Here is a 12299-nt window from a genome sequence, read left to right as displayed (position 1 = left end):
CCCTGCGACAGCCTGCTCCCCTCGCTTCCCGTCCCTGCGACAGCCTGCTCCCCTCACTTCCTGTCCTCCGCTCACCTCACTTCCTGTTACAGGAAGTAAGCTTAAATCTCCCCAATGGGGTCACACAGAGCTCCCCCACAACTTTGGCTGCATTTACTGTTTAAGGCAGAACTCCGACACAAGTGTAAAGTAACTGAGAGAAGAAGTGTCTGCATGTCCAATCAGATGGTCACATGACTCCTCACCTTTCCGGCCCCCATGAGTCTCAGGAATTTCTGTTTGCGTTCCTCGTTTCCCAGATCGGCCGCTTCCCAGCTGCTGCTTCCACCCTGAAACAAAGATTATTATTATACATGGAGCATGAGACCCCACCCACTGGGAGGAGCTACATCAACCCACATCTAACCCCACCCACCACTGACAGAGACCATGCCCACATTGTGCACGCATGGGCGGGGTTATGATAAGGGAATTGGGGGAACATTTGTAGATGTGCACAGGGCACTTCCTGTCCCCTGTACTATACACCATTCTATACATTATATGGGGAGCGGGACTGACATGGCCTAGTTGTCATGGTGATCCTCAGAGTCAGAACGCTTCACCTCCAATGATGATCACAATGACACCCAGCTTTCCCACAAGCAGCGCCCCCCAGTGACCCTCCCCGGAGCTCCTCACCTCCTCCTCCTCCTCCCGTGGCCCGGTGGCTACTCTCTTTTTGCCCCGAGCCCCATCCTTCTCTTTCTTGCTCATGGTCCTCCCGGGCACGTAGCGCACAGGATGCCGGGATCTTTCTGATCACGTGTTTCCGTTTACAAAATATCCGCCAATCACAGCACCGTCAGCGGGCCTGCGTGCTACAGGTGGTGAGCGGGAAAATAGGAGGAGTCAGCGCCTCTACTATAGTATAACCACTCCTTTCTAAATTCCAAATTACCCCGCCCCTTCGCGCGCTGGAATACGATTGGCGGGGCTTTACGTTACCTGGAAGGGGCGTGGCTCTGCTCATAAACCTTCCCCCCGCCGATCTAATCGTGCCATGTGTAGACCATTCTGTGTGTCCCCCATAAAAAGTCTAAGGAAGTCATGATAAATCCAAAGTGTAACAGTTGTCACCAGAACAGGAAGTGAGGGTAAATCGTCTCATCACCCAATCAGAACTAAGAAGAGATTTTCTCTCACTTCCTGTTGTGTCTCTGGGACAGGAAGTGAATCCCCTTAATGTATATAAAAGGTGTCCAGGGGTCCAGAGTGCCCCCAAAAATATCACAGACATGGCAGCGATACACAGAGAATAACCAGAGACACCCCCCCTGATAATTTCATCACTAACCCCTCCCACTTCCTATCACCTGATGATCCTGCCAGTAACACTTTCTGTCCTGGGGTGACAACGCTCTCATGGGCCTCATACACATCATTTGGGGGGGATTTATTCCTCATCAGAGTTCCTCTTTTTATTGGTTGCTGACCCCCTGTGGTCACATGACCCCTGACCATGGCAGATTGGGGTCCCTTGTATGATTTCATGTTTGTCCCGTCAGTGACTCCAGACAGACAGCAAGTGGGGCCACAGGAAACCTTCCAGCCTATTATAGGGGCACTCTGCCCAGAACTGATATTCCTGGGGATGGAGCCCACATCCGGTGTCCCCATTATCTCCCTCCATCATTATTTGCCTCTCACTTCCTCTACAGACAACGAATAATGAACGCTGGATAGAAACAGCATAAAGGACTGCAACTCCGCTTATAACAGCAAGGAAATTACAAGGCGTGTCACCCCCTGAAGGTCACCTGGGATCAGCCGGCACCGCCCATCTACAGCAGAGCTCAAACTAAAAGAGGGAGAAGCAGTACAAGGTGCCAACCAGTTTGTTGTCTGACATGAAGCATGCTGATAGGAGGAGAGAGCAGAATGACAGAGAAATGGGCTCATCAATAGACTGCTTCTCCTTTTACTGTCCAATCACAGGCCGGGGCGGGTCCAGGACAACCTGAGCAACGGCCAATGATTTCATACAGGAAGCAGAGGAAATATTGTGTGTGCTGGATGACTGACACAAGGAGAGACAGGAGTCTGTGTGCGGCATTATCTGATCATGTGACCACCGTCTATTGCTTTGTCTCTGATTGGCTGTGTGTGGTGTGATCATGTGACCCCTCGTGTATTGCTGTGTCTCTCATTGGCTGTGTGTGTGGTATGATCACATGACCCCCATGTATTGCTCTGCCTCTGATTGGCCGTCTGTGGTGTGCAGGGTGTGATCATGTGACCCCCGTGTATTGCTGTGTCTCTGATTGGCTGTGTATGGTATGATCACGTGACCCCCCGTGTATTGCACTGTCTCTGATTGGCCGTCAGTGGTGTAATCATGTGACCCAGTGCCTGGGACTGTTTTGGTGTGCAGTGTCGGGGGATCACAATGCCCTCTGTGCAGGTTTGGGGTGTGAGGGGTATCCTGCTCCCCCCATTCAGTTTCCAGGCTCTCGGTTGATCTGCCCATGTGAGGGTCTTTGTTGACCCCCTGGCACGCTGTCTATTGAACTCCTGGAAGGCCCGGTGAGGGCAGAGCGTGCCAGAGCCGAGGCGGCTGCAGCGCATTCACCTGGAATAATGGAGGCTCTGTGTTGGGGTCTTTGAAGCGCTGAGCTGTTAGATTGCACAGAATATTTCCCTCTATAAATCATTAGAGGGGAACTGAGGCACAATTCTACCCAGGAGCCCCCCTCCCAACCTGGGATTTATGTGGTTGGGCACCCTGCGCCCTCGCCGCCGCATGCTTTGCATTTTATGCGCGTTTGTCGTCTTTGGCCCGAGCAGTGTGTGTGAGCGAGGTCGGCCGGCTGAACATTGGGGGAGGGGGGCACAGGGCCGCCATTTGTTTTCTCAGGTTCATCCAACGGCGCAAATTCCTTCCACTCAAAGTGGGACGGCGGGCGAGTTGCAGCGTGGAGCCGCCATTGTAACGGGCGGAATCCTCCCCGGACCTCATCCCTCCATAATAAATATCACCCAAACAGAACGGGGGAACTCCGCACATCATACAACACAACTCACTTCTTACCCAACGAAGCCAAAACCATTTCCTTCAGTTTTTGGTGGAGCGGATGGATGGTAGGAGTAAGAAGCCCTGTCATGGAGAGATTCACCCTCACTAGTACTGGTGTCACGGAGACAGGAAGTGATGGCAACATCATATTATAGGCTGGTAATACGTTTGTGGGAGGGGGCATCAGTGAGGTTTTTGTTGAGTTGAATTTCAGGCAATAAACGTTTCATTAAAATCGAATCCCTTGACAAATACACCAAATTCCTTTATTAATGGCATCATCACTGAGCTATACATGGCCTGTGCAAGGAGCAGAGCTGTGGGAGGAGCCAAGAAGACTCCACCCACTACAGGCTACATTCAGAAAAAGGGGCGGAGACAAGACCAGTCACCCTGCACAAGAACAGGGAGTAGCAGTGACCGGTCTGTATTACAAGGGGGGCGGAGACAAGACCGGTCACCTGACACAAGAACAGGGGGTAGCAGTGACCGGTCTGTATTACAAGGGGGGCGGAGACAAGACCGGTCACCTGACACAAGAACAGGGGATAGCAGTGACCAGTAGAAGCTGACAACAGCTAAGCTGTAAGCACAATATTTGTTTTGCCAGAGTTCAGCTTTAACTCTCCAGCGTTCGCTAAGCACTTAATATCAGTTTTTGGTGGACAGATGTTGTAAGTGATTTGTGAATGTGCAATGTACAGGATTCTCTCTGCACTGGAAGGATGATTTCATACCAATAGTTTGTTTATGTTACAAAGCAGAGATTCATCAACAGAAAAATATAAATAGATAATAAAGATAATGTGTACAGACAGCTATAAAATCTCACCACACGCTGAGCACATGGTACAAACACCACACACACCGCGCACATCACACACCGTACAGATTACACACACTATAAGTACAATATAAAGACACCGTACAGATCACACACCGTACAGATCACACACACTATAGGATAATATACAGACACCGTACTCACCGTACAGATCACACACCGTACAGATCACAATATACAGACACCGTACTCACCGTACAGATTACACACCGTGCAGATCACATACACTATAGGATAATATACAGACACCGTACTCACCGTACAGATCACACGCTGTACCAATCATACACCGTGCAGATCACACACACTATAGGTATAATATACAGACACCGTACAGATCACACACACTATAGGAATATTACTGACACCGTACTCACCGTACAGATCACATACACTATAGGTATAATATACAGACACCGTACAGATCACACAGGAATATTACTGACACCGTACTCACCGTACAGATCACACCACACACCATACAACACTGAACAGAAGGAAGAGAATGAATATTAGGTGACGCACTGTATAGAAGAAGGATTGGGATCGGTAACAGGAGGAATTTATCACTCGGTAATGATTATAAAGCAGCAATGCATTCTGGGGCTGTGCACAGGTGAGTTCATCACTGCCTCAGCCAGCCAGGTGCAGAAACCTTGTAAGGAGATCTAGAAATCCTGTCCTGCAGAGGACCTGGGACATCACCCAGAATTATTATAAAGGCAGGTATGTGAGGGAGGCAACACAGCCCCTGTGCATAATATTCTGACACCGTACAGGGATATCGTAAAATGTTTGCTTTTTACCTACCTACCTCCCCCCCCCCCCAGTTGTTGGTTCTCTCCCCTCCAATTACTATTATTACCAGTATTTATATAGCACCAACATATTACACCCTAGGTGTCCTCACAATGGAGGGCTGCTGGTGGAGTGGTGTGACTACAGCACAGACCACATTACCCGAGGGCAATATACAAGGGACAATGAAGGGGAGTCTTCCAACCCCCCACAGGTGACATGTATACATTATTAGGGGGTTTTCTCACCATGTGAATTGTATGAATAGCTCCCACAGCAGAGCACTCTTTATATTTTAGGTTTTCTAGCAGAGTTCAGTAGCTGCTATTACTGATAGGAAAGTTATCAGAAATATAAAAATATAAATTGCCCCCTTCGGCCTAACTCCCCTCCAATCCACACTGGAAGTTGTAAACAATACTGATGTCATTTCCTGTCTTTTGGAGGTGGAGCTTGTGATCAGGGGTGGAGATTCTACTAGTGAAGGAGGAGCTTCCTTATTACACAGACCCACCCCTGCCAGCAGAAGCTCCACCCACTGTACCTTACAGCTTCTTCAGGTAAAACTCCTGGTGTGGATTGGAGGGGTGCTGGGCCGGAGGGGCAGAATCCCAGCGGGGGGGGGGGGGGCAATTTAGATGTTTTTTGCACTTTGGGGTGGTGGGGCAGATAACTGTTTATATGTGTGATAATATCTATGATTTATATCTGCCCTCCAGCCTTTCCCCTTCATTTATATCTGCCCTCCAGCCTTCCCCTTTATATCTGCCCTTCAGCCCTCCCCCTTTATATCTGCCTTCCAGCCTTCCCCCTTCATTTATATCTGCTCTCCAGCCTTCCCTCTTCATTTATTTCTGCCCTCCAGCCTTCTCCTCTTCATTTATATCTGCCCTCCAGCCTCCTCCTTCATTTATATCTGCCCTCCAGCCTTCCCCCTTCATTTATATCTGCCCTCCAGCCTTCCCTCTTCATTTATATCTGCCCTCCAGCCTTCTCCCTTCATTTAAATCTGCCCTCCAGCCTCCTCCATCATTTATATCTGCCCTCCAGCCTTCCCTCTTCATTTATATCTGCCCTCCACTTCTCCCTTCATTTAAATCTGCCCTCCAGCCTCCTCCATCATTTATATCTGCCCTCCAGCCTTCCCTCTTCATTTATATCTGCCCTCCAACCTTCTCCCTTCATTTAAATCTGCCCTCCGGCCTCCTCCATCATTTATATCTTCCCTCCAGCCTTCCCCCTTCATTTATATCTGCCCTCCAGCCTTCCCTCTTCATTTATATCTGCCCTCCAGCCTCCTTCATCATTTATATCTGCCCTCCAGTATTTATATCTGCCCTCCAGCCCCCTCCATCATTTATATCTGCCCTCCAGCCCTCCCCCTTCATTTATATCTGCCCTCCAGCCTCCCCCATCATTTATATCTGCCCTCCAGCCTCCTCCATCATTTATATCTGCCCTCCAGCCTTCACGTCAGTCTTGCACACTTGCAGAGGCTCCTCCCCTGGACTCCCCATGTACATTAGAAGCTGCAGCAAGTTTGAGGCCGCCTTACTTCCTGCTTGGAGGACATCTAACATAATCTAACCCCGCCCTTCCCATGCTGACTGGCCCCACCCCCTCTCACCCATCAGATGGGTTTAAAATGATAGGGTGATGGATCTGGAGTCACATTACACAGGGTGGGGTTTCCCTTTATGTTTCCTTCATTCTGACTGCAGGGTAAAATATTTCCACACTTTTTATATAATTATTGGCTTTATATGTATCACATGTTTGTCCGACCCATAAGGTCCTGATTGTTTTATTGTTCTGAGGGGGGTTCTAAAGATCACATGATCAGCGTTTCTCTCCTCTGATTGGATCATTCTTTCCAGGATTCATCTTACATATAACATAAATAAATGAATTCTCGGTCAATCTTCAATTCTCGTCTCTGGATTGAAGAAGTTGGGAATGATCTGAGGATGGGCTGACGAGTTTTCCTTTATAAGATATTACTTCGTGTGAGTTTCAGGTATTCCGGCAGAGTGGGGGTTTGTCCCCGAAATGTATCCCTGTATGTATATGAAGCCCCTACTGCTGCCATCTAGAGCAGCGGTCCCAACCAGGGGTCCATGAGAAACATTTGGTGGTCTGCAGAAAGATTTGCCAGAAGACATTTTCATCGGTCACAGCAATTAAACTCGTTTCTTCAATTCAAACAATCAGAAACAAATATCACACTAAAATCTAAATATTGAAATATGTAATACTTAACGAAGCTTCAATTATTTTGTAATACACAAGCTTTAAAGATTTTGTTATGATTACATAAGCATTTATATGTTATATCTTATAGGTGCATTTCATATTAATAAAATAGAAGTTCTCCATGAGATTTGTTCTAAGTTTGGTTTTGGGAAGGGTTGGCAGATTGCTGATCTAGAGCAGAGAGTTTCCCAACCAGTTCCTCCAGGGGGCGCTAGAGGTTCCTTGGGCAATGAGCAATTTGCCCCTCTCCGGCCAGTATAAGTGATCCCAATGGTATTTTTGGCTATCTGTAAGGATGACATTCTTCCCACTGGCCAGCAATGTAAGAGGAATTCTTCCCACTGACCCCCACACTAATATACTGTGATCTGTGGATATAGGTATTATAGAAGGGGGCCCCTGAAGACATGAAAGTTTTTTTCAATGGTTTCCCTAAGGGTAATTTTCTCTTCAGAGCTCGTTCCCCTCCCGCACCACACATTGGGAATATTGTGCATAGCTGTAAAAACTTTCTGTGCTGTTTTTATTTTAGCCCCAATAATTGTTTTAATACTCATTCCTTAGTGTATCTGTTGGGGGTTTCATTTTGTGTTACAGTTTGCGTGCAAATATCTTCAGAGGAAATCCCAATCTCCAAAAATCCAACACCCGAGCCGGGGACATCTGAGCTCCCAGCAGCCATGATCTGCCGGCATTGCCTAGAGAAGAACAGGGACCTGGAGATGGCACCACCGGGTATAATATCAGGTAGGTCATGGAAGCGTTTTATTTATTGTTTACATTAGCGTGTTATTTGGGGGGGGGGAAATGTATTAAGAGTTATTAATAAATTGTTCTTCGGTGTCATGTGATAGGCATGCGTAGCGCTCACATATGCAGTGTCTTTGGGGCTCCGGTGCTGTTTTGGCTCTGCACAATATAAGCCTTTGCAGGATTTTTTTCCCTAAATCTGATCTTTATTTATTTTGGCACAAACATCTGAAGTTTGCATTTCCTGCCGGAGCACCACTGCCAATCAGGGCCAGTTTTATAAAAAATGTTCCCTTCGGCAATTATCAAGTTGGGGCCGCAAATTGCATTGCATTTGGCTATAAAGAAGACGAGGGCCCTGGGCAATTGCCCATTTGTCCCCACCTTAAAATGGAGCTCTCCAAGACTGGAGTAGATAGACTATCATGAGCGAACCTGGGTGAACCAGCAAACCTGGAATGGATCCTGTCCAATATTTGCCACTAAAAGATATCCATTCCAGGTTTGCTGGATCACTCAGTTTCTCCCATGATAGTCTATATTCCCCGGTCTTGTAATAAGTAAGGCTCATTGTAAGTTGTTTCTCAGGTAGTTGGGGGGAAGTTTGTACCCCACATTGTGCGGCTTATGGTCATGTGACCCTCCCGGTTAGATTTCTTCCTGCACCGGGCAGGACCTGGGGAGTTAAGCAGCGTTCTCCCCCCTCCCCATCAGTCTGCTTAGTTTTCCTTTCCATACTTTTAGCTGTGAATGACGTTGTTAATAATGTGAGATGAATTTCTCCGCCGTGTGGGTGTTGTGGCAGTTCTGGCACTCCGTCTATTGTGGTGCATTGCTGGCTTGTGTCTGGCACACCCGCCCCGCACCCGTCCTGACACACCGATGTTTACATTTCCTATGGACACCCACTAATATGGCGCTGGTTGTACGGAGAGCAGAAAATAACCCGTTTTATAATGACTTTGTGTCTTATTACTGGTGAGCCCTTCACACAGCTTGGAAATCTCATTCCCCCTTCGGAGAGTTTGACTCTATAAACCCGCCGGATTACATAATATGGCAACGCCAAGAGCTTTGGCGATGTGTAAAGTGCAGCAAACCGTGGCAACCTGTCATCAGTTTCCTGGCGTCAGGACAATCCGAGTTCTGATTGGTTGCTGCTTCAAATTGCTCTTTTCTTTATTAAAGAGAACCAGCTTGTAGGGACAGTTTTTGGAAATAGGGAAAATAGGCAATGGCCCAGGGCCCCCATCTTCTCCAGGGCCCCAAATGACAGAATAGCAAAGAGCTGGAATGCTGTGCATATCTGTCTTGGGCCCCATTTTATGTAATAAACAGCCAAACTGCTTGGATAGTTGTATAGGAGCTCTGCCTCACCTGAGAGCACAGGTGACCTGATTTATCCCTGGGACAGTTCAGTAACACTCTCAGGTCTTGTCCCTCCCCCAGCTACTGATTGGACAGTAAAGTGGGAAGCAGCAGGCAGATGAGCTCATCTTTCTGTCACTCTGCTATCCCCTCCCATCTGTCACTGCAGCACACCTGATTGGCTCCTTGTGCTGCTTCTCTCTATTCCAATCTGAGTTTTGCTTTTCAGAAACCACAAGAGGCCACATTCACAACCTTCAATTTTTGGATTTAAGGAACTCTAAATATCTAATAATAATAATAATAATAATAATTATGCAGGGCTGTGATAGTTTGTGTCCTTTCTATCCTCCTGGAGTTGTGCTTTACCAGTAGTATGCAGGTTGGGGTCCGGACTTCACTGTCTGCCTGCTTGTTCCAGGATGGTGATTTCTTTCCTATAGGAGGTCGGACCCATCCCCTCCCCCCATTCCAAGTATAAACATGCATGCCAAGTCTGACATGTTCATGAAGAGTCACATTGTGCCCGCTCATCCCCATGATGCCTCCTAAATAAAGCCATCATAGTGACATCTGAATACCAATATATCTACAAACTTCTATGCAGAGGTGCTGCTCCCTGTACTAGGCGCTTGTGGTATGCTGTAGATTGGCTGCTAGCAAAGAGAAGCGGTAGAACGAAGAAGCTGGGGCAGTAGTGTAGTACAAAGAGCCTTATAAATAGGCAGTCATGTTTTAATCCTGCTCAAGCAAGCTTTGCTTAAAAAATATATATATATATATTTGAAGGGTGTGCCCTGTTATAGGGGGGTAATGGGGGTATATTTTGGGTCATTTTATTTATTCCATTTAGGTGAATTTATAAACAGTTGGTAAAAAGTGCAGTAACCTTTAGCAACCGGTGCAAAGAGGTCACAGCCTGGGTCCTGGCCCTATTAGGACTCTTGGAAGGGGTTGTAGACTGTAGGAGAGAGTACCTATGTGTCAGGTAAGTGTGTACAGGACTCCAGGGAGCAGGATGGGGATACAGGTAATGGGCAAGCAGAACCACCCAAATGATGTGTGATAACAGCAGGGGCTGAGGGGAATATAAAGGGGGCATTCATCCCCCCCTGCCCCCACACTATAAAGCCTGCATTCTATACACTTTCCATCTGGTGCCCCCCTCTCTCTGTTTAGCTTGGTTCAGCCAGGGTAGTCAGGGCTGGAATCCTCTGTGCTCATCAGACACCCTGGGTCTCATTTATCAAATTGTCTGGGGCTGGATCACCGAAATCTGCTGAACGTGAACCCCCCTCCCCACCAACCAGATTCTGCCAGGGCTGGGTACTGTGAGCAACACAAACCATTCTATCCGATCTTTTTATAAATAAGAAGATCGTATTATGTGCTCCTTTTATCCCCCTCCCCTCCAAATCTTTACACCTTGTCCTCCACTCCCTTCCCATCTTTCCTTCATGCCACCTCTCCATCTATTTACACCTGTACCCCAGCACCTCTCCATCAATCCATACCTTTACACCTGTACCCTCCTTTACCTCTCTATCCACCCATCCCTTTACACCTGTACCCCCCCCCCCCCCACCTGTACCCCCATTCACTTCTCTATCCACCTATCCCTATACACCTGTACCCCCCCTCACCTATCCATCCACCCATTCCTTTACAGCTGTACCCCGCTCACCTCTCCATCCACCCATCCCTTTACAACTGTACCCCCCTCACCTCTCCGACCACCCATCCCTGTACACCTGTACCCCCCTTACCTCTCCATCCACCCATCCCTTTACAACTGTACCCCCTCACCTCTCCGACCACCCATCCCTTTACACCTGTACCCCCCCTCACCTCTCCGACCACCCATCCCTTTACACCTGTAGCCCCCCTCACCTCTCCATCCACTCATCCCTTTACACCTGTACTCCCTCGTCTTTCCATCCACCCATCCCTTTACACCTTTACTCCCGCACCTCTCCATCAACCCATCCCTTTACACCTGTACCCTCCTTTACCTCTCTATCCACCCATCCCTTTACACCCGTACCCCCCCCCCACGTCTCTATCCACTTATCCCTATACACCTGTACCCCCATTCACTTCTCTATCCACCTATCCCTATACACCTGTACCCCCCTCACCTCTCCATCCATCCCCTTACTCCTGTACCCCCTCACCTCTCCATCCATCCATTCCTTTACACCTGTACCCCTCCCCCCACCTCACCTCTCCATCCACTCATCCATTTACCCCTGTACCCTGTCACCTCTCTATCCACCTATGCCTTTACACCTGTACCCACTCACCTCTCCATCCACCCATCCCTTTACACCTGTACCCCCTCACCTCTCCATCCACCCATCCCTTTACACCTGTACCCCCCTGACCTCTCCATCCACCCATTCCTTTACACCTGTACCCCCTCACCTCTCCATCCACCCATTCCTTTACACCTGTACCCCCACTCACCTCTCCATCCACTCATCCATTTACACCTGTACCCCCTCACCTCTCAATCCACCCATCCCTTTACACCTGTACCCCCTCACCTCTCCATCCACCCATCCCTTTACACTTGTATCCCCCCTCACCTCTCCATCCACCCTTCCCTTTACACCTGTACCCCCTCACCTCTCCATCCAGTCATCCCTTTACACCTGTACCCCCTCACCTCTCCATCCACCCATCCCTTTACACCTGTACCCCCCACCTCTCTGTCCACTCATCCTTTTATACCTGTACCCCCTCACCTCTTCACCTCCCCATCCCTTTATAACCTGTACCCTCACCTCTCCATCCACCCATTCCTTTACACATATAAAGGGGTAGGAGGGGGTCCAATGATAATTTTATGGATAATGGATAATATAAAGGGGTAGGAGGGGTCCAATGATAATTTTAGGGATAATTAATGATATAAAGGGGTAGGAGGGGGGTCCAATGATAATTTTAGGGATAATGAATGCTATAAAGGGGTAGAAGGGGGGTCCAGGCCTAATATTGGGGTTAGGTATAGGACTCACCTAGGCTTCTGTTTAATACTGAGCTCATTCTCACAATATTCTGAATTCTGGTGAATATTCTTGTTTATATAATCTGATCGGACATAAGATGAGCACATCGGACAGATCGTTATCCTTCTCCGCATATCTCTGTGTGCAGACATCGCACGATCATTTATACGAATATATATACGATTATTTATATGAACATTTATACGATTATTTGTAAGTT

At 48.0% G+C, this 12299-nt stretch overlaps 1 protein-coding gene across 1 annotated transcript in view; it reads right to left on the bottom strand.

Annotated features, from left to right (window-relative positions):
* The window catches only part of C9H11orf58 (chromosome 9 C11orf58 homolog), a 4364-nt gene extending 3526 nt beyond the window's left edge, over positions 1–838 (bottom strand). The window contains exons 1-2 of the mRNA XM_072422371.1: positions 682–838; positions 246–329 (exon numbers count right to left, since the gene is read on the bottom strand). Coding sequence (XP_072278472.1) covers positions 246–329; positions 682–756 — 159 coding nt within the window. The 5' untranslated portion in view covers positions 757–838. The remainder of the gene's footprint in view (positions 1–245; positions 330–681) is intronic.
* Positions 839–12299: the final 11461 nt, after the last annotated feature.

This window comes from Pyxicephalus adspersus, chromosome 9 (assembly GCF_032062135.1).
Source record: "Pyxicephalus adspersus chromosome 9, UCB_Pads_2.0, whole genome shotgun sequence".
In the NCBI taxonomy this organism is placed as follows: domain Eukaryota; kingdom Metazoa; phylum Chordata; class Amphibia; order Anura; family Pyxicephalidae; genus Pyxicephalus; species Pyxicephalus adspersus.
The sequence above is the reverse complement of the archived record's forward strand: the minus strand, read 5'-3'. Positions and strand labels throughout refer to the sequence as shown.